The sequence below is a fragment of the Miniopterus schreibersii genome (genome assembly GCF_964146895.1).
Source record: "Miniopterus schreibersii genome assembly, chromosome: 22".
NCBI lineage: Eukaryota > Metazoa > Chordata > Mammalia > Chiroptera > Miniopteridae > Miniopterus > Miniopterus schreibersii.
The window spans coordinates 1,032,718-1,054,857 of NC_138124.1; the positions used below are offsets into that span (position 1 = coordinate 1,032,718).

Below are 22,140 nucleotides of genomic sequence, written 5' to 3' on the forward strand. Positions count from 1 at the left end.
TGAAATCAATAAAGATATATTTAAAAAAAAAAAAAAAGAAGAAAGGACTGCTTTTCTCCCCCTGGCCAGGTGGCTCAGTTGACTGAGCACCAGTTCAATTCCCGGTCAGGGCACATGCGAGAGGCAGCTGATCAGTTTCTCTCTCTCTCTCTAAAAAAAAAATCAATAAAAACGTATCCTCGGGTAATTTTTTTTTTTTAAATGTACTGCTTCTGCATTTAGTGATTACGACAATTGCCTACATTTGATCAACTTGGAGTCACAACATTTTTTAACTTGGCGGAGACAGCAGGGAGCCATCTGCGCAGGTTTCTCGCTTTAACGAGCAGGACGTGGTCACCAGTTGTCATCGACTCATTCATTCGCTGATGCACCGAGTCAGGAATTGTGTATTATTAGCACCAGCGTGGGCCAGGCCTATGCACAGCCCATTCCTTTTCTCACTTGGCATTAAAAGAACAGTCAGGTGGAAGGTCCCAGCTGGGTCACTGTGTTATTTGTAGGATTTTTCTTCCTCCATTGGCAATGGGGTGCAGGCGAGACCCCTCCTTGCCTCTCCACGTTGGGGAAGCACAAGAAACATTTTTTTTTTTAAATATATCTTTATTGATCTCAGAGAGAGGAAAGGACAGGGAGAGAAACAGAAACATCAATCATGAGAGAGTCATTGATCAAGCCCACAACCCGGGCCTGTGCCCTGACCGGGAATCGAACCCCAATCGCCTGGATCCTAGGTCGACGCTCAACCACTGAGCCACGCCCGGCCTGGCTCTTTTCTTTTTTAGAGAGAGAGAGAAACATTGATTTTTTTTGTTCCATTTATTTATACGTCATTGGTTGGCTCTTGTATGTGCCCTGACTGGGGATCGAACTCGCAACCTTGGCGTATTGGGACGAAGCTCTGACCACCGAGATACCCGGTCCGGGCTGAGAAACGCGAGTTCCTACGCTGAGTATTTCGCAGGAGGATCCACCCGAGCTGGGAGCATTTGGGACAAACCACCCTGACACAGAGACAGCAGTGGGTTTGGGGCCTGGATTTGGAGGCGGGAGCAGGGGGGTGGCAGAAAGCTGGGGAGGCGGACAGGACCCCCCGGGAGAGGGTTATCTCTGGTTCTCGAGGGTTGGGGCTGGTTCCTCAGAGACAGCCTGGGGTCTCCCTCGTAGGCCTCTCGGCGTTTTCTGACAGTTGTCCCTTCGGCGGAGTGTTTGGAAGGACTCTGTTGAGAAATGGGACCCTGACTGCTGGTGTCTGTGTCCTAGAGTCTGTTCCAGGCAACAGGGGGGCTGAATAAGTGACTTTTGAGGGAATCAGTAATGGAGTAAAGGAGGGATTAAAGAACGTTCGATGCCCGTCAACCTCCTATATGTGGCGGGAAGGAGTATAGAAACAGTATTTGCTTGCAGACCCTTAGCTTGTGCCCCGGCGGGTGCGGCTCAGCAGTTAGCGTGTTGGCCCGAGCAGGCGGGTTCGATTCCCGGTCAAGGGCACGGACCTGGGGTGCAAGCTCGATCCCCCACCCCGCTTGGGGTCCATGCCGGAGGCCACCCATCGATGTCTCTCTCTCTCTCTCCATCCCCCCCAACTCCCTCTGAAAAGCAATGGAGAAAAATAACCACGGGTAGGATTAATAAAACAAAAAAAGGGTCCTTGTGACCCAGAAAGCGAACGCCCTCAGGGTTCAGGCTTTCCGGTCCCGTGTAATGAATGACATTCGTCTCCTTCACCGAAGCAGCAACAGGACGTTGCCCTGCTCTTCTGGGTGTCAGCTGAATGCAGGGAAATCAGCTCCATTTTCGACACAGACGTACATATTTGTGGGGAATTTTCCTCCGAAGACGAGCAGACGTGTATCTTGTCCTGACGTTTTCTTTAATTTTTTATTTCCCCCCCCCCCCCAAATAGAGCCATTTATTATATGGTGGGTTCCAAGCTATTCTGGGCACCAAAGGTGTCATTTTGATGGCCCGTGTCCGGCCCCGTTAGCTAACTGTGTGCAGAATGATACTTAATGCAGCAAAGCCAAGCTCCCCCGCCCCAGTCATCTTTCTGTCCACGGAGGACACCCGGTGTCCCCCACTCGCCCCGGTGATATCCAGGGGGCCCGGCCTTGCTTTTCACCAGCGGCTCCAAGGAGGACCCAAAACCCACCTCCCAGGCCAGCCGGCTGTCTCATTCCTACAGAAGGGGCCGCTGTGGTCCATCGATGGTTTGAGATCCCAACGTGATTTTGATGGACAAAGGATGGGAGGGCAGAGAACAGCTCCGAGACCGCGTGTATCCCCGTATTTTTGTTTGTTTTGGCTTGTTAAAGAAATTGTGGGGCCCGGCCGGGCGTGGCTCAGCGGTTGAGCGTCGACCTAGGATCCAGGCGATCAGGGTTTGATTCCCGCTCAGGGCACAGGCCCGGGTTGCGGGCTCGATCAATGGCTCTCTCATCATTGATGTTTCTGTCTCCCTCCCCCTCTCCTTTCCTCTCTCTGAAATCAATAAAGATATATTTAAAAATAAATAAGTAAATAAAGTGCAGGAAAGAAAAGGCAAACTTTTTTTTTTTAAATCCATCAATGAGCCCTGGCCCGTGTGGCTCAGTGGTTGAGTGTCCTCCTGGGCACCGAAGGGTCGCAGGTTCGATTCCCGGTCAGGGCACGTGCCCAGGGTGCGGGCTCGATCCCCAGCAGGGGCCCTGCAACAAGCAAGCCTATCGCTGTTTCTCTCCCTCTCCCTTCCTTTCTCTAAAAATCAATTTAAAAAATCTTTTAAAAATCCGTCCGTGACATATATTTAAAATCTTAAACGAGTCGTCAACTCACACCCCTGAACTAGAGTACTTGTTGAGAGAGAGTTTTTCTTTCCTTGAAGGAGATAAAAGAGGGGTGGTAGTCACCCACGCTGTGCTCAAAACTGGGTTTCTCCATGGGGGTTCTGCCTTGTATTTGGGGGGGGAGGTAGACTCGGCAGAGCGAGGTGCCACCAGTAACGGACGTCCTGTCCCTCTCAAGGCAGTGATGGCCAGCGACTTCGCGGTGCCCCGGTTCCGCTACCTCGAGAGACTGCTGATCGTTCACGGACACTGGTGTTACTCCCGACTTGCCAACATGGTGCTCTATTTCTTCTACAAAAACACGGTAGGTGCTGGGCGCCGCGGGTCTCGGGAAATTCATCAGATTAGGTTCTGCCCGGGGACTCTGTCCAAGGCAGGCTGCCCTGTCCTGGCCTCGCCTTGCACCCGGCTCCCAGAAGGGTGAACAGAGCTTTGAGCAAAGGTGAGATGGGCGGGAGGGGTGGCGCCCCAGCCCGGTGTCTGTCACTCATTCATCGTGCCATCCGGAGCAAGTCGTTTGCTTTCTGTGGACTTGGCGTGTGCGGTGTGGTGGTGGTTTTCATCTGAAGGCATGAGCGTTGAGCTCTGCTGTCTGTAATTGCTAATGAAAATTTCTCAGACTGGCCCTGGCCGGTGTGGCTCAGTGGTTGGAGCCTCAGCCGCTGCACCTGAGGGTCTCAGGTTTGATTCCTGGTCAAGGGCATGTACCTGGGTTGCCGGTTCGATCCCCTGGCCTCGGTTGGGGAGCATGCAGGCGGCAACCAATCGACGTGTGTCTCTCTCCCCGCCCTTCCACTCTCTCTAAAAATCAATTGAGAAAATGTCCTCGGGCAAAGATTAACAAAAAATAAAAATTTCCACCCGACCGGGCATAGCTCAGCGGTTGAGCATCGACCTAGGATCCAGGCGATCGGGGTTCGATTCCCGGTCAGGGCACATGCCCGGGTTGCGAGCTAGGCAGCCGGTCAATGACTCTCTCATCACTGATGTTTCTATCTCTCTCTCTCCCCTTCCTTTCCTCTCTCTGAAATCAATAGAGATATATTTTTAAAAAATAAAAATAAATAAAAATAAAAATTTCCCAGACTGAGGGGAAGGTATTCAGCAGCTCAGTTGCAAAGGAGGGCCAGAGAGGCCACCTGGAGTGGGCACAGACCCCGGCCTGGCACCAGGACCCTGTCCCCTCGGGGGGCAGGCATGGGGAGGAGAAGGGGTGGGCCCCTGTCTTTTTTCCGAGTAAGACGCAGGATCCCTGTTAACAAGCACTTGATCCACCTGAGAAGTCCGGGGATAACCGCGCTCCCTCGCACAGGGAGGAATGCATCAGGTTCAGGAGTAGTTGGCCTTCCTACGTTTCCATAGCAACAGTGGCTTGGGAAGAAAGCGTTTGGTACCACAGGGGGAAAAAAGTCACCCCTCCATTCTCTCAGTGCTCTTTCCCCTCCCTCTCTTGGGGCTCCTTTCTCACTGATGAGTCGTGAGGCCGAGCCTGTGCTGGTGGGTGACAGGCTGGAGAGGGTGGGTGGGAGGGAGGGAGGGAGGGAGGGAGGGAGGGGAGAGTCAATGAAAAGGCCAAGCGTGTTGGTTTTCCCTGTCGGAGGGGAGTCACATTCACACGTGGGTGGGAACAGGGCTTGGAGGATGTGTCCTTAGAGGCTGCATCAGTACAGACCATTTTATCTGGTCTTCAGAACAGGCCATTGTCTGATCAAGAACCTGAAGCTCAGAGACGTTAAGGGGCTGAGTCAAGGTCAGAGTGGGAGATGGTGACAGATAGTGACACGTCTCCAAAGCCTAAGCCAGCATCCGCGGTGCCCAGCGAGGAACCGTCCTTCCCCATGTTCCCTCCTGGGACTGCCTAAGACCCACTGGGAGTTGAACGAGTTCCGTTTGTGACTCATACGATGACCGTCCTCAAGTCATTGAAGATCTTGGCCGGCAATTTCCTTTTCTCTCAATGGGGTAAATTGATGTACAATCCAAGGAGATGACTGTGCTGTTAAACGGCGACACAGACAGTGTGGGTGGGCTCCTACCGTGTCCCGGGGCGCTCGTGGGCCCTGTCAGTGTGTTAGCTCAGTAGTCCTCGCGACGGCCCCATGGCGAAGGACCCCCGCTCTGTGCCCAGGTCACAGGTGAGGACACTGAAGCAGAGAGGGGCTCAGGGCCCGTGCCAGGCTGTGAGTGCTTGTCCATTGCAAGACTGCCATGCCCCCCCCATGTAAGAGCACTCAGGCCCCCGGTGATCGGTGGCCAAGCAGTAGTAGGAAGAGACCCACCCAATTCCTGCTCTACTGAGCATGGGCCTGAGGAGGCTGTTGGCCTCACCCCCTGTTGGCAAAACTCAGGGAGCTGTAAGGACCAGTGGCAATACCTGTAGGTCACCCGCCGTCCAAGTGCCCATTGGATACCTGGGATCGGTCAGGGATAGGGTGCTGGTGCCAGTATCGCCTTGGCTACCATGCCTGCGTGTGTCCTTCCCCCGTGGGAGTCAGTAATTGCCCGCCGTTCCTCATCAAAAGGAAGGCTCGCCCGGCCCGTGTGGCTCAGCGGTTGAGCATCGATCCATGAACCAGGCGGTCACGTCACGGTTCCATTCCCCGGGCAGGGCACATGCCCAGGTTTCAGGCTGGATGCCCAGCAGGGGGCGTGCAGGAGGCGGCCGATTGGTGTTTCTCTCCCATCATTGATGTTTCTCTCTCTCTCTCCCTCTCCCTTCCTCTCTCTGAAATCAATAAAAACATATTTTTATTATTTTTTTAAATATATCTTTATTGATTTCAGAGAGAGGAAGGGAGAGGGAGAGAGAGAGAAACATCAATGATGAGAGTCATCGATGGGCTGCCTCCTGCACGCCCCCTGCTGGGGATCGAGGAGCCTGCACCCCGGGCATGTGCCCTGACGGGGAATCGAACCCCTATCACCTGGATCCTAGGTCGACGCTCAACTGCTGAGCCACGCCCAGCCGGGCAAAACATATTTTTGGGGTTTTTTTTGTTTTTTTGTTTTTTTAAATAGATCTTTATTGATTTCAGAGAGAGGAAAGGAGAGGCAGAGAGAGAGAGTCATTGATTGGCTGCAGCGCGCAACCCGGGGCTGTGCCCTGACCGGGAATCGAACCCCGATCGCCTGGATCCTAGGTCGACGCTCAACCGCTGAGCCACGCCCGGCCAGGCCTTGGTTTTGTTTTCGATTAATGACCTGTGGCTCTCCTGCCTCAGACCTCATTCCTTCTAGGGCCACTCCTGGGAATTCCTGGCTCCCGCGGCCCATCCTTTCGGCTCAAGGGGTCAGCCCAAGAAAGGCCCAGGAGGAGGGAGAGACCGAGGGCAACGAGATTGGGGCCCCCGGGAGGAAACTGCTGCCTATAAATCCAGCCTTTGCCGTGAAACGCGGAGAAACCCCGGCACCCCTTGGACGGGAACCCGCAGGGGCGCCCGTGAACCGCTCGCCGTTTCTTCCTTCTTGATCCCAGATGTTCGTGGGCCTCCTGTTCTGGTTCCAGTTCTACTGCGGCTTCTCGGCGTCCGCCATGATTGACCAGTGGTACCTGATCTTCTTTAACCTGCTCTTCTCGTCGCTCCCCCAGCTCGTGACTGGGGTGCTCGACAAGGACGTGCCGGCCCACGTGCTGCTGGCCAGGCCGCAGCTCTACAGGAGCGGCCAGAACATGGAGGTGAGGCTCCCCCCCCCCCCCCACGTCCACTCACCTCTGCAAAGGGCCCGTCCCCGGGCCTCCCTGGGACCAATTCTTCAAATTCTAGACTCTGCCCTGGACGGTGCGGCTCAGTGGGTCGGGCATCGTCTGTGCACCGAGAGGTCGCCGGTTCGATTCCCGGTCGGGGCCCATGCCCGGGTTGCAGGCTCGATCCCCCAGTAGGGGGCGTGCGGGAGGCAGCCGATCACTGTTTCTCTTTCATCGATGTTTCTATTCCCGTCTCCCTCTCCGGTCCCCTCTCTCTAAAAGATCAATAAAAACGTACTGAACAAAAAAGTCTTAGAGCCTGACGGTGCGAGGAGAAGACGAATTCTGTCTACTTGACCGTGCGTCGCATTAAGTGCGGGGACGGGCGTGGCGATGGCAGAACTGTCTCCACACCGGAGTCTCCAGAAGCCCCACTGGGCATCTAAGTCAGGGTCGCGGTGACAGCCGCCCGAGCTCGGGGTTTTTTTCTAAAACAACCCCCCAGAAATGTGAGTTATTTTGCTCAGGAATTAACGGGAAGATGAATGCGTAGGGAAGCTGTTGACAGAACAGGCGAATGCAAACAGATGTAAATAGATGTAAATGCGGCGTGTGGATTGACGCGCTGATGGCCAGCTGCCCAGATCCAGCCGGCAGAGGGAGCCTTCGAGGTGCCGAGTTACTGTGTGTGTTCAGTAGTCTCTGTTTTTTATTATTATTTTTTTTTAATTCTCACCTGAGGACTTAGAGGGAGGGAGAGAGGGAGGAGCATTGATGTATGAGAGAAACATTGGCGTCCTTCCGTATGTGCCTGGACCGACCAGGGATCGAACCTGCAGCCCAGGCGTGTGCCCTGACCGGGAATCAAACTGGCAGCATTTCGTTGCACAGGACACTCCAACCAACGGAACCGCCCCGGCTGGGCGCGCAGTGGCCTCTAATTCAGAATTTGTTTGCTCGCACCGGTCACCTTGGGGGATTCCTGTTCTCAGCCCGGCCTCATCTCCCCTCCCCGCCCCCCCGTGGGACTAAGACGCAGGGGTTTGTCCTGTGGAGTGAGGCCTCCGGCAGGCAGGGCCCAGCCTGCCCCCTCCACGCAAGTGCTCGGTAAACGCTCCTCCCGTCTGCTCTGCGTTCCCGGCTCAGGAGCTCACAGGGTCAAGTCCACAGGGCCGCCCAGGTCACAAAGACTCACTGGGTCCCCATCGGGGTCATTTTGCCCTTGGCGGACAGCTTTTCGACGTCGACATTAGGAAACATCAGTGATCAAGTGCTAAGAGGCGACTTGGAAGGAACGCGGGGGACCCACCCACCGAGGGAGGCAAAACCCTGAGGCAAGAGGACTGGAAGAACTCACGGGGGAGGACCCCCCGAATTCCTAGCTCTTCCTACGCTAAGGAAGAGCTAGATTGACCCAGAAAACAACTCTTGCTAGTTTTCTAGAGGGGAAGGCAGGGAGGGAGGAGAGAGCGAGAGAAACGTCGATGTGAGAGAGACGCATTGATTGGCCGCCTCCCGCATGCGCCCCAGCCGGGCCAGGGATCGAACCTGCAACCCAGGCACGTGCCCTTGGCCGGGAATGGCATCGGCGACCCCTCGGCGCACAGGCCGCCTCTGCGCCCACTGAGCCGCACCGGCCAGGGCCACCGCAGCTGCTCTCGTTGGCGTCTGCGCAGTGTTTTCTCGCCAGCCCCCTGGACCTCTCTGCAAAAGTCCCGAATGAGCACGTCTCCCCCGGGGAGCTTGACCTGGGCCAACGTCGTCGATGGCCCCGTGGGAAGAGGCGAGTCCCTCCCCGACCCGCTCTTGCTTCTGTGTCTCAGGAATACCGGCCCCGCACCTTCTGGTGGAACATGGCCGATGCCGCCTTCCAGAGCCTGGTCTGCTTTTTCATCCCGTACCTGGTAAGCGGGCGAAGCGGGCGCCCGGCCGGCTTGCCCCTCGGCTCCGTCCGGCGCGACCCGCGGGCTCAGGACGCCGCTGTGTTTCAGGCCTACTACGACTCCGAAGCCGACGTGTTTACCTGGGGGACGCCCATCACGGCCATCGCCCTGCTCACCTTCCTCCTGCACTTGGGTATTGAAACCAAGACCTGGGTAAGAGCTGCGGGCCCGGCCCCCTCGCTTCCAGGCAGGCCCGTGAGATCTAGAAGGTTCTGAGCAACCGGGGCCCTGAAGCCGGCCTCGCCGTGCCAAGAAGCAAAATAGATCCGGGGCCGGCCGTGGGCACCTGAGCCCCTGCCCCAGCCCACGCCCCGCACTCCCGGGCAGCACCTGGCTCCTTCCTTCCCCACCTGCTCTTCTCCCCGTGACTTCCGTGTCCCCACCTGTGTCCGGGCTGGTCCACAGGTTCCCAGGCCCCCTCCACCACCCACACCAGAGAGCCCTGTTTTGGATATTTTTCCATTGATTGGTTTTTTAGAGAGTGGGAGGGAGAGAGAAACATCAATGAGACAGAGACAGATAGATTGGTTGCCTCCAGTTTGCGGGACTAAAGCTGCAACCTAGGTATGTGCCCTTGACCAGAAATCGAACTCGTGGCCCTTCAGTGCTCTAACCATTGGGCCACACCGGCCAGGGCGAAGAGCCCGGTTTTCACTGAGCCCTTCGTACATCACAGCCACTCGCGGCGACTGGCGCATTTTCGTTGAAACCATGGCCCTTTCTCTCTCTCTCTCTCCCTCCCCCTCCCCTCAGACCTGGCTCAACTGGACGGCGTGTGGCTTCAGCACCCTCTTGTTCTTCACGGTGGCTTTCATCTACAACGGCTCCTGCGCCACGTGCTATCCCCCTTCCAACCCCTACTGGACCATGCAGACGCTGACGGGCGACCCCGTGTTTTACTTGACCTGTCTCATCGCGCCCGTCACGGCGTTGCTGCCCAGGTGGGTGTCAGGGACGCTGCCCCCGAGCCCTCCGGGAGCCCGGGGAACATCTTTCGCCGCTGCGTCCTTGCCCCGTGCAAACCCGAAAGCTCCAAGGCAGACCCCCCCCTGGCGGCGGCTGACTGCGTCGTGTCTGCTCTTTGCAGATTGTTTTTCAAAGCCCTGCAGGGGAGCCTGTTTCCCACCCAGCTTCAGCTGGCTCGCCAGTCGGCCAAGAGATCCCCCGAGAAGCTCAGCGCCCCCAAAGACATTCAGGGACGCCCCGCGGGAGAACTGAGGCCCGAACCGTTGGAACGGAATTGCGTCGGCGCCTCGGGACCCGCCTCCCGGGACTGCGCCTCGCACGTGTCCTGGAGCACCCCGCGGCCGCCCAGCTCCCCGGAGGCCAGCGAGGAGCCCGGCGCCGTGGACGTGGGCATGCCCTTGAGGGAGCCGTCGGGCACCCAGGCCCCGGGCTCTTCTGCCCACGGGGATGCCGTTCTGGAAACGTGTCCTGGGGACCCCGGGGCGAAACCCGCCGGCACCAGCAGGACAGCCCCGCTGTCATCCATCCTCAGTCTCCCCAACCTCAGCTCACTCAGCTGGATCTCCTCCCTGTCGCTGGTCAGCGGGCTGGGGAGCGTCCTGCAGCTGTCCCGGAATAGTTTACAGATGGACAAGCGGGAGGCCGAGTTCCTGCCCAGCCCCCCGCCGCCCGACCGGGACCTGTGTGGCGTGGGCAGGCGGGCCACCGACTACTTCTAGGAGCCCGGTCCGGGGCTGCAGCTGGCCGCGGGGGCGGCGAAAACCTTCAGATGGCCTTTTTTTTTTTTTTTTTTATAACACAGATGTTGATATTATTTATGTTTATTATTTGCGCAGAAGGAGGTTTCCTGGTGAGATGTATTTTATAGGTTTCCCAGGCTCGCGCCGGAAACGAGAGGTACCAAAAACAAAAGTTTATTTTTTAAAAGTTCTAAGTTAGAATATATGGAAAGAGAAGAGTCAGAGCTTTAAAGTATATAAAGGTTTGGAGAAGAACGACCCTCGAAAAGCGTGTTTCGATTTTATTTTGTCCCAGCGCGGCGTGACTGGTTTTGTTCGGCATGCGTGACCGTGGCTCGCGCCACGTGTGTGCACGTGGTGACCCGGGCGGGCGCAGTGAGGGGAGGTGACCGGGGCCGGGATGCACCCCCGGCAGCGGGTCCCCCACGCCCTGTCCCCGATCTGCACAGCTTGTGGGGGTGGGGACGCCGCTTCACCCGGGAAAAAGTGAGACCTGAAGGAAAACGGCCGCGTGGCACTCATTGCCACGCTCGGTTCTGCGCAGGCGTTTCCCTGACGATCGCCTTGCGGGCCTGTCGGCACCGTAACAAGCGATAAACGGCCTTCACTTGGCAAAGGGAGCGTGTCCTGCCGCCCCTGTTGCGTGAAATTGTGAACGCGTGACCCCGCAGAGCAGGCTCTGAGCACCGCAGGCCCCTTCCACGTGTGACCCCTTTTAGACGCCATGCAGGAAACAGCTGGTGACATGGACGTGGGGGCTGCGGGCTGTGACACGGTGACACTGAGTGTCACCACAGCTCCCTGCGCCTGGCCGTCAGCGCCCCCGACGCCTCCTGCCAACAGACTAGGCTTCTTAAAATGTGCATTTTTAGGCATTTTTGGGAGTCATTATTCCTGTGCCTCTAAACAGAGAAAAAGAGGGGAAGCTGATAAAAATCCAAGGCACGCTTCCCCTCAGAGCCCCCTCTCTGCTCAGTGCCGCCGGGGGGCCCGCCGGGAGCCGGGTGTGCCCCCCACGCAGGGCCCCCGTGGCTGCCTGTCCTGGAGAACAGCCGTGACAGGGCGGAGGACCTCAGGACTGAGCCGTCCCCGCGCCCAGCGCGCCCGGCAGGGCTCACTGCCTGCAAAGCGGGAGAGAGGGTGGCTTCGGGTGGCTGAGCTCAGCGTCTCCGACCCGGGCCTTCCCCCTTCTCCCTGCCCTGGGCTTTCTGGGGTCAGTTCTGGCCCAAGGCTGGTCCCGTTCTTGGTGACAATGTGGCTGGAGCCATCCCAGGACCTCTGCTCGTATCCTGTGTCCAGAGCAGAGAGAGGGCACGGCCTCCACTGGCTGCAGTTGTTTCTCTATTTGGAAAACGTCCTCGAGTTCTAAGCCCGTGTCAGGGACAGCTTCGGACTATGGTGCATGGATGGCTCTGTGCCCAGCGGCCCTGAGGGGACACCTGTGGCCTCCCCTTCATCCCCCCCAGACTTGCTGATGAGTCAGGGCCCATATGCACTAACTCAACCGCTTCCACAGAGAGCGTCCCAGGCTGGGGACATGTGCTGAGGCCAGTTTGTGATCGTGGTTTTTTCCATCCATCTAATGAGAGCGACATCCAGGGCACACGTGACCTCCGTGTCTTGCATCCCACGTCCCTGGCTAAAAAATAAACAGTGTTGCTGAAGCAGGTAATAGGGGTAAGTGCCCGCTGAAGATGCTCCCGTGGGCTGTCACCCCCACACTGTCTGTCTCCCTCTGCACCTGCACGTGAAGGCGACGTCAGGACAGCTCTGATCAGACGCAGCAGCTGGGCGGCCAAGAAGGGACTCAGGATCCCACGGAAATGGTGCACGTCACATAAGGACGCACCGAGAGAAGCATTGCCACCCACCTCCCTTCCTTAGATATAAGGAAAAGAGATCTTGATATTTTAAGCACTTGCTATTCTTGAGACATTTAAATGTGGTGACCTCAAAAATGAGCCAAGGCAGGCAAGGGAGGGAGTGCCAACGTTCCCCGGGCCACAGTCACCACAGGTAAAGCAGGCCCTCCAAAGGCCACTGGCACGTTCGGCCACCCAACCTCGTGAAGCCGCACGTGCCTGGCCAGGAAGGTGCGGTCGGGTTGTTCCGCTGAGCCTGCGTGATCCTAAAAGCCCTATGGGAACCGAGATCTGGGGGACATTAGGAGTTCTTTGAGACCAAAGAGGGTATTGAGTACAGAAGGGGACAATTTGAAAAGGAACGTATCACTTTTCCCACTGACGTGGAGCTCTGACCCATTGGTGTTGCCCAGAAGTGTAAGTCTGGCAAGGCAGGCCCCCCCCCAACAATGCTCTTTCCCTCCCCTGCTTATAATTTCCCCCCTAGAAGTGAGGGGTTCCTATTAAAATGCTAGTAGGGTGGGCTCTCTGCCTCTGCCCAGAGCCCACCTTCTACCAGAAAGGATACAAATACCACGTGTTCACTGCCCCACTGCAGCGAGACCACGGGCATGAGACCCAACCCTGGGCCATAGAATCTGAACACCATGATGGCATGATTTCCACTCTATACACACACAGGCCCACACACACGCACTCGCCCAGTGTCCCGCTTCTGAGACAGGATCCGGTTTTGTCTGCATTTGAACTTGCAGTTGAACCAACCCTGGAACCATCCACACCTCTTACTATGTGAGTTCATGTACAATTCAAGATCCTTGCAGAACACAGACCACTAGCAAAGGAGTCACTGAAGAGTTTGATAGACTGCAGATAAAGGAAGGGTATAGAGAGAGAGAACCTACAGGACTAAAACTGAGAAATTCCTATTGGTGTCTAGGTATTCACGGTAGTATTCTAAAAACAAGTATCTTTCATTTTATGCCAAGGCACTCAATGGGTATAACAGTGCTACATGAATAATTCTCGTTTGTTATCCTTCCTATCTTTACATCACCAGTACCTTAAAATGGGCACCGCTGTTAAGACTTTATCATATGGCACCCTTTCAAAAACATGCAGGGCCCAATTTTTTTTTTTTTTTAACATATCTTTATTGATTTCAGGGAGAGGGGGAGAGAGGTAGAAACATCAATGATGAGAGTCGTTGATCGACTGCCTCCTGCAGGCCCCCAACTAGGGATCGAACCCACAACCTGGGCATGTGCCCTGACCGGGAATCGAACCGCGGTCTCCTGGATCCTAGGCCGATGCTCCACCGCTGAGCCACGCCTGGCCGGGCTTTTCTCATTTTCTTAACAGACTTGAGAGCATTTGTTTTTCTAGTTCCATTCTGTACTGTGAACTCAGAAGTTTGCTGTTTCATGAATATTGAGAAAAATCAGTATGTGCTACAGGGGAGTCAGGAAGACCTTGGACTAAACGCTAACCAGGCATGTACCCCGCGAGGGACTCGGGCTCACCCCTCGCCTTCCCTTTATCCTTCCCTCCGTCTCCCGCATGCTTCAGGGCCTCTGCATGCCCAGCTCCAGGAGCTGGCTTTGATTAATCTAACAGTTAGTAGAATGGGTCCTGCCTAGGGCTTGGCCCCTTGCCGTCACCTATGGCATCCCCAGGACAACAAGCCTGGTTCAGGAATGAGTGTACAACCCATTTTGTGCCAATGCCATGGAAGGGGGGCTATTGGGAGGGACTTTCTGGGTGGTGGCACTTAGTCCGGAACTCCAACAGGCATTCTGCCACGATGACACTGTTGAGTCACTGGATTAAGCCCACCCTCAAAACTGACTGTCCCAGCCAGGCTGGGCAAGAATACGGACTCATCCTCAACTACAATCTCTGTGCCAATTTGCCAGAGCTGATCTCTCACTCACAGTCGGCTGTGGGTCTAGGTCATAGTCCAGGAGAGCCATCCTCTGGTGGCAGAACCACCCTATGAACACGTCATTCCACAGTCGCCTGGCACGTGGAGAGAGCGTGAGGCTTCCTAAATGTTCCTCCAGGAGTAAGCATGCATCACATTTGCTGTCATTCATGTGACATGCCTCACACCAAGAGGTCACATGTCTGGAAAGGAAAATTACGTGCTAGGAATGTCTCTTGCTCTCCTTAACCCCCAGGCTGTCACTCAAGCCAATTTACTCCCGTTTATGGCCTATGCAGCTGAAAGCCGGACGTACGTGGTTACTTTCAACCGAAAGTGTCTTATATCTCAATGGAAACAACTGCTACCATTTTCACTCAGAGGGTGAAGAAATTTCTCAATATGCTCACAGCTCAGCTGGGCGCCCGTTTCTGGATTCCCAAGCGGGGAGAAAACCTGGCCACTGTGGCATCGGCAGTGGCCACGAGCCAGCATGGCCTGCAGGTCGCAGTGACGCCTTTTGAACAGAAACCCGCGTCCAAAAATGTACAGCCTTGGCCATGAAAGCACGGGATCCTTCCAGAGCCTTCTCAGGCGGGTCTCGCCGGCGCCCACGTCGGCCTATTCTGAGACGTGTTTTAAATAAAGTCCTGGCAGCAGGGCCCCGAGCTTCAGAAATACACACTGGCTCCTCCGATCAGTCACTCGCCCCTCTCTGAATGCGGCCCAGCAGTTCATTCGCCCCCCGAATTACTTTGTATGTGATCAGCCAAGGAATTGAACTTTCCAAATCAAGATTTAAAAGACACCCCTTCTGTTGGAGGTGAAGTGTCTGCTGGCTGGGTTGAGTCTCTCCTGAAAGGCACCTGGACACACTGTCCGCCTGTATATCTGGGCACCGGTGCCCCCTTCTAGCCAAGACTGGCCTTGTCCCGGCAATGACCTTGGCTCCGAGTGGGACACTCTCTTCCCGGTGCTGCCAGGGAAATGCGTAGCAGGGAGCATGTGAAAGTGTCTTTTGGGATTCTCCCCTATGCCTTTTCTTCCCACTTAGCTTCAGAAATATATGTAGGCCCTTGCAAACCTGCCTTAAAAGGAGGGAGATTCTGTGATGAGCTCTCCAGGCGGCGGCGTATGTAAGCGATGGGTGTGTTGTGGAATTCAGGCCATGAAAACGACCACTGTGTCTCCAACGCGGCCACCGTCTTCTGCATGGTGTCCCGTGCTCCCCTGCAGGACACTGATTGGGGATGAGCTTGCATGCTTGGCTTCCTCCTTAGGAGCTGACACCTCCTGCAGGAACACAGGGCGCTGCCCGCAGGGTCTTCTGCTCCTGGAATTCACCCCGTGGCATCTTCACCCATTCACATCATTGTAAGTTGAGCAGCCCCATTAGGCCAAATGGAGCCATTTCCACGTCAAAAGGCACCCATCTGTCTTTTGTCTCGTTAGGTTTAAGTTCGAGTCTCTGTCCGGATGCCCAGGCCTCCAACAGGCGGCAGTGTGTCTCGATGCCCAGTGGGGAAGGGCCAACCACCCTTCAGATCTAAGATGCCCATTGCCAGTGCCCTGCTCCAATACCACCTCCCAAACTTCCCAGGAATTGTAACCGAGCCTACGGTGTTTAAAGTTAATTTTTAAAGGTTCCATTGGTTGTTAGTGAGCAAAAGAACAGAACCGCAGAATTAGGGGCAGTCACAGAGGCCCCAAATGTGTGAATTCTCACCAGGAGTAGAGTGCCTTCACTGATGTGGGATTCATCACAGACGGCGTCTCTTTGTCCGCTTTTTTTTTTTGTTTAATGTTTTTATTGACTTTTAGAGAGAGAGGAAGGGAGAGGGAGAGAGAGAGAAACATAGATGAGAGAGAATCATCGATCGGCTGCCTCCTGCATGGCCCGTACTAGGGATCGAGCCCGCAACCCGGGCATGTGCCCTGACCGGGAATTGAACTGGCGGCCTCCTGGCGCACTTTGGTACCCAGGACCAACTGAGCCCCACCGGCCGGGCTCCCGGCCCCCGTTTGCGTGGCTCTCACTGCTGCACAACCTACCTCAGATCCCGGCCCACTCCTGTCGTCCTCCCTGGACGCCCGACCTCAGGGATGTGTCGGGACTGTTACGACGGGGGAAATGTGCAGTGAGGGTGTCAGCAAGGACTCTGCCCGCTGCCGGCGCTCACAGCTAGGCTGGAACCGGAGAAGCAGACCTCCGGGGCGGGGGACCCGGCTGCCCCGCCCTGAAGGGCATGCAAGCCGCCTCCTCTTTGCTTGTCCCACGAAGACCAGCGACTGCTGCACAGACCCGTGGGAGCCCTTAGGGCCACAGGCCGGCGGCGAAGACGGGGGAGGGACAAACAAGTCGCTTTCGTTATTGCCTTTTACGTTTCCATCCATCAGAATTATAGACCTCTTGAGAAATCGATACGGGAAATGCCTGGTTTCAGACCACATATGCCCACAGGTCATGCCCACTGAAACCAGAAAGTGGACCCAAGCGTTCCAAGCAACCACGTGTTCGGAGAAGAGCCTCGCTCCTTGCGCACCTGAGGCTGACATGAGGGCCCTGGGCCTCGGACAAGCAGAAGGAATGTAAACAGGACTGACGTCACGGGGTGGGGTGGGGGGAGAAGACCAGATGACGGCTGAGTCCTTCAGCCGTGGGCTTTGTGAAACTAAAGACCAACCAGACAAACACGACAGCCTATTTATTCCCACCTATTGGTTCTCTAGGTGGCTAGAGCGAGGGAGTCAGGCACCGTCCCTTGAGCTTGGCCGAGACTCAAAGGCAGGCAGGGGAGTGGGAAAGCTTTTAAATGGGAAAAAAGAGAAGACTTTTGGCGTTAACTGGATTGGAGGCTGGAGGCGGGCCGACCGGAAGTGGGGTATCCTGTGTGACTGGTTAGGGGTGTCTATTTGGTTTTCTCTGGCTGGTTCTACGTTGGAAGCGGAGGGGGGCAAACATTGGGGAAGCTGTTAGCTGTTAATGGAGTCCCGGCTAATTTTAGCCGATTGTTGCCGAAATGATTGTTTAGCTTCCTGGGTTGTCATGGTGACTCGAGGTCGCAGTCTGACTTCTGGTGGGTCTGGCTGAGAGCAGGCCGGCTTCCCTGCTGGTTATTGTAGAGCAGGGGGTTGGCGGGTTAGGCGGCGGAGCTCTAGCTTTATATATGGTCTGGACGTTTCCCTTTTATATTCAGTCTCTCGGTTGGGAATCACCGATGTGAAAATGCTGGTCAGAGCCATAGAATTGGGAGCTAGAAGGAAAAGCAAGAATCCTTGGCACCAGCCCCAACTGTCATAAGCGCACACACACATACATGCACTCATACACACAGACACATCAACACGCATAGACACACAAACACGTGTGTATATACATATGCATGCACACATAGAGACACATGCCTGCACATATATACACACACGTGCACATGCATACACACATATACATATACAAACATGTGTGTGCATGCAGACACATGTATATACACACGCACATACACATATACACATATAGAGTCATATAAGCAGGCACATGCATGCACACATACATATACAAACATGCATGTGTGCATGCAGACACATGTATGTACACGCACATACACATATACACATATAGAGGCATATAAGCAGGCACATGCATGCACACATATACATATACAAACATGCATGTGTGCATGCAGACACATGTACGTACACGCACATACACATATACACATATAGAGGCATATAAGCAGGCACATGCATGCACACATATACATATACAAACATGCATGTGTGCATGCAGACACATGTACATACACGCACATACACATATACACATATAGAGGCATATAAGCAGGCACATGCATGCACACATATACATATACAAACATGCATGTGTGCATGCAGACACATGTACATACACGCACATACACATATACACATATAGAGGCATATAAGCAGGCACATGCATGCACACATATACATATACAAACATGCATGTGTGCATGCAGACACATGTACATACACGCACATACACATATACACATATAGAGGCATATAAGCAGGCACATGCATGCACACACATGCATATAGACACATACACAGGCAGACACACAGACACACGCAAATGCACGTACACATACGCATACAGACACAGGCCCACACCTCTGTCTCGGCGGGCTGTTGGGGGGCCCCACGGACAGCCCCTCTTCCAGAACCACACAGAGCCCCAGCCGTCGGGAGCCCGCTTGCTGCTCCAGGCCCCGCGCGCTCCATGTGGCGGGATGCTCGGGGCTTGGGCTTTACCCTCACTCTGCATCCACTACGGTAAAATTAACATCTAAATCCCGCTGCTGCGGCTCGGGGCGCCCCGTGTCTGCCTGAATTGTCCTTTACACGTCTCAGGAGCGAGAGGGTGGCTGCCTCTGTCTGCTGCCATTAGCCTTTTAAGAAGAGTGTCAAGACCCATGAGCCCAGAGCGTCCCCCAAGGAGCAGCCCATCAGGCCTGTGACACCCGGGACGCAGAGCTCCGAACCCCGCCCGCCCGGTCCTGCGTCCCTGTCCCCAGGCACAGCCCCCGCGGCTCCCCCAGCTGCGCTGCTGTTTTTAGCCCAGCTTGCGGGGGGCGGGGGCGCAGTGCACCCGGCCGCACCCAGGCCCGCGGGGACCGAGGGCGTCCTGCCGTCCTGCCTGCGCTCCCGGAGCCCCACTGCCGCCCATCCTTGGGCCCCTGTGCAAATGCAGGTGTGCTGATAAAGGGCATGGCCTCAGAATAAGAGGGGGGGGTGTCAGGGACAGGGAGGGCGCCCCCACCCCTGCCTTGGGAGCCGGGTTACTTATCACTGGGGGCTCGCCCTCCCCAGCCCCAGGGTCCCTATTTTTTCTACGACTCTACCAACTTCACTCCTACAAGTGGGGTCACTTTGATCCACCTGGGGACGCCCCCCTCGCATCCTCGATGTGGTAGGAGCGGAGCCCCTACCTCCCTGGGCACCCCCTCCGGACTCAGGAGCACCCTCCCAGTGTTACCAAAACCCCCGTGGGGCTCTGGGCTGCCTGTCGCTGTATCCAAGTCAACGTAGGCAGGGTTGAATCACATAAGGCCGGCCAACCAAGAAGACAAGGAGCAGAGGAGCATCCAAAACCTGTCCTAAGGAGTGGCCGGAGGGATCGGGTTATACAGGGAAATAGGGCAAACTGAGGCTGGGAATGGAAAGTAGCCAGCGCAGGAAGTCATTCTTTTGATCTTGTTTGCCTGGGGGATGTCTCCATAAGGTGATATCTTCACTCCTTTGATCTTGTTTGCCTGGGGGATGGTCTCCATAAGGTGATATCTTAACCCTTTGTTCGCAGCTGCACCACCTCCTCAACTGCTTCAGGCCTGGATCCAGGGGAGTGCAGGGTGCAAAGGCCTAGGAGAAAGAAGCTTAAGAAAAAATAACTTAAATCCTTGCTTACATAAGTCCATGTGCTCTACAATATCACAAGTATTCAGGTGCTCAATCTTTTGGAAATCACCATGGCTCAGATCCCCAGGCCCAGCTCTGTCCCAGCACAACCCTGGGGGTCCCCCGGCACCCCCTTTTAGAATGCGGTATTCACAGGCATTCAAAAATAATAAAATTTTACACCCTCGCCATTTCTTTTTTTCAAGATCTGCTGTCCAAAAGGATTTTCATTCATGCTTTAACTAGAGCTCATTCAGGATCTGGTCAAATCACAGGGAGTGAATGTGGAATTTATATGATAGAGCAACACAGGCCGCTAGCACCCCGCTGCTCGGACTGGAATTAGCCAAGCGGTACCTGAGGCTATTCTGAGTCAATGGACCAGGGAGGTGGTGGAACCGGGAGCTGAGTCTGAATTTCTTGCTTTTTTCTTTCTTTAACACCTATTTACCTTTTTGAAAAATGTAGGATTCGATTTTTATTTTAGTTACATTTTTGCAATCGTCAGCTCAGTAAAGGTAAAAGTATACGCTTTAAGGATGACCTAAAATTAAAATGGAAAGCGACAGCTAGAAATAAAGCCCGTGGGGATCCAGCTTCCTCCTCGGTGTCCTGATGCAAATGGCAAATCCAGACTCTTTATTCCGTATCTGCTGATAAGGGTAGTGGTGGGGCCTCATTTTTTTTTTCCTGTAATGTATGATTGCCGTAGAGTGTTTCCTGTCTAAACCTTATTTTATCTGGCACAGTTGCCTCTCTCCTAATCCTGTGCCTAGAAATAAAGCTTTGGGCAGAGGGGTGGGGTGGGGGGGCTAAGTGGTTAGAGTGCCAAGCGGATACGCCAAGGTTGCGGGTTCAATTCCTGGTCAGGGCGCATACAGGACTCAACCAATGGTGCATAAATAAGTGGAGCGACAAATCGATGCTTCTCTAAAAATCAATTTAAAAAAGCTTTTAGGGGACTTTTTGTTTGTTCCATGCCTCTTAGTTTTCTGGGTTGCTGGTTTCTCCAGCTTCTAGTCTGGGAGATACGAGGCAAAAAAAAAAAAACCCATGGAACTCACCGCCATGTCACCTTTCCAGAGTTTTAAGTACTTAGCCAGAGAACTACAGAAAGGCACGTCTCTTCCATCGTTTCAGAAGTGGAAGCCGTCAGTTTATTGAGACTGATCGATCAAAGATGCCAAAGGAACTCAACAGGAAAAAAGAGAGTCTTTCAACAAACGGTGCCAGAAAAAAAAATGGGCATCCAAATAAAACATGAACCTTGGCCCTTGCTACATCATGTACAAAAATTAACTCAAAATGGATCTTAGACCTCAGTGTAAGAGCTCAAACTACAAAGCTTCATGAGGGGGGAAAAATTCTTAGTGACTGTGAATTTGGCAAAGATATATTAGATGTAACATGGAAGTCCCAGTATAAAAGAAAGAAAAACAGCCCAGCCAGTGTGGCTCAGTGGTTGAGCATCAACCTAGGATCCAAGAGATTGCGGTTTGATTCCTGGTCAGGGCCCAGGGTGCTGGCTCCTCGATCCCCAGCAGGGGGCGAGCAGGAGGCAACCGATCAATGACTCATCATTGATGTTTCTCTCTCTCCCCCTCTCTCTTCCTCTCTGAAATCAATAAAGATATATTTAAAAAGGAAGGGAGGGAGGGAGGGAGGGAGGGAGGGAGGGAGGGAGGGAGGGAGGAAGGAAGGAAGGAAGGAAGGAAGGAAGGAAGGAAGGAAGGAAGGAAGGAAGGAAGGAAGGAAGGGAAAGAAACAATACGTTGGACTTATTCAAAATAAAAATATTTTTGCTCTTCAAAGACACAGTTACAAAAATGCCATCCAAGTCTATGCAAGACCTGCAGCTAACGCAACCCTTTTATTAAATTATATAAAGAACTCATAACAAGAAAAAACAACCCAATTTAAAAGGAGCAAAATATTTGAGCACACACTTTACCAAAGAAAATATGCAAATAGCCAGCGAGCACGAGGAAAGACGCTCAGCATCACACGCCATTAGGGAAATGCAAATAAAAACCAGGTTCTCAATAGAAGAGCAGACGGGAAGAAATCTGACCGTCACGAGCGCCACCGAGGATCGGAAACCGCCACAACTACATTGCTGATTAGAATGAAAACTGAAACAGCCACTTTGGAAAACATCTTGGCTGTTTCTTAACCTAAGTACACGCCAACCTTATGACCTAGCAGCCCAGCTCGCAGGCGTCTGCCCAGGAGAAACCACAGCACGTGCTCAGGCGGAGAATCGCACACCCGCACTCACAGCAGCTTCTCTGTAACGGCCCTAAGCTGGAGACAACCCAGACGTCCAAGAGGAGGCGATCAGATAAATTGTGGTGCATCCAGACAGCAAAGTGCTACTGGACAATAAAAAATGAATGCACGCCCTGGCCGGGTATCTCGGTGGTTAGGGCGTCGGCCGGAGCACCAAAAGGTCTCGGGTTCAATCTCCAGTCAAGGGCACATACCCGGGTTGCAGGTTCGATCCCCAGCCCCGGTAGGGCTGATTACGGGAGGCAACCAGTCGATGTGTCTCTCTCACATCGACGTTTCTCTTTTTCTCTCTCAAATCAGTAAATAAATTTTTAAAAGAATTTTATGTACATTTCTGAAGGTGGCCTCAGGTCCCCTGTGCAAGAATGTCATTCAACTGGGATACCATCTGGATCTTGTCTTTCCTAATTTAATTGTAATCTAGTTGGCTCAGAACAGCTTTTTTTTTTAAATTATTAATATATCTTTATTGA

General features: G+C 54.2%; 1 protein-coding gene across 1 annotated transcript in view; it reads left to right on the top strand.

Annotated features, from left to right (window-relative positions):
• The window catches only part of ATP10A (ATPase phospholipid transporting 10A (putative)), a gene marked incomplete at its 5' end in the record, with an annotated part of 86,129 nt that extends 75,706 nt beyond the window's left edge, over nt 1-10,423 (top strand). The window contains 6 exons of the mRNA XM_081124546.1: nt 3,004-3,129; nt 6,301-6,501; nt 8,334-8,414; nt 8,502-8,606; nt 9,207-9,394; nt 9,541-10,423. Coding sequence (XP_080980672.1) covers nt 3,004-3,129; nt 6,301-6,501; nt 8,334-8,414; nt 8,502-8,606; nt 9,207-9,394; nt 9,541-10,138 — 1,299 coding nt within the window. The 3' untranslated portion in view covers nt 10,139-10,423. The remainder of the gene's footprint in view (nt 1-3,003; nt 3,130-6,300; nt 6,502-8,333; nt 8,415-8,501; nt 8,607-9,206; nt 9,395-9,540) is intronic.
• Nucleotides 10,424-22,140: the final 11,717 nt, after the last annotated feature.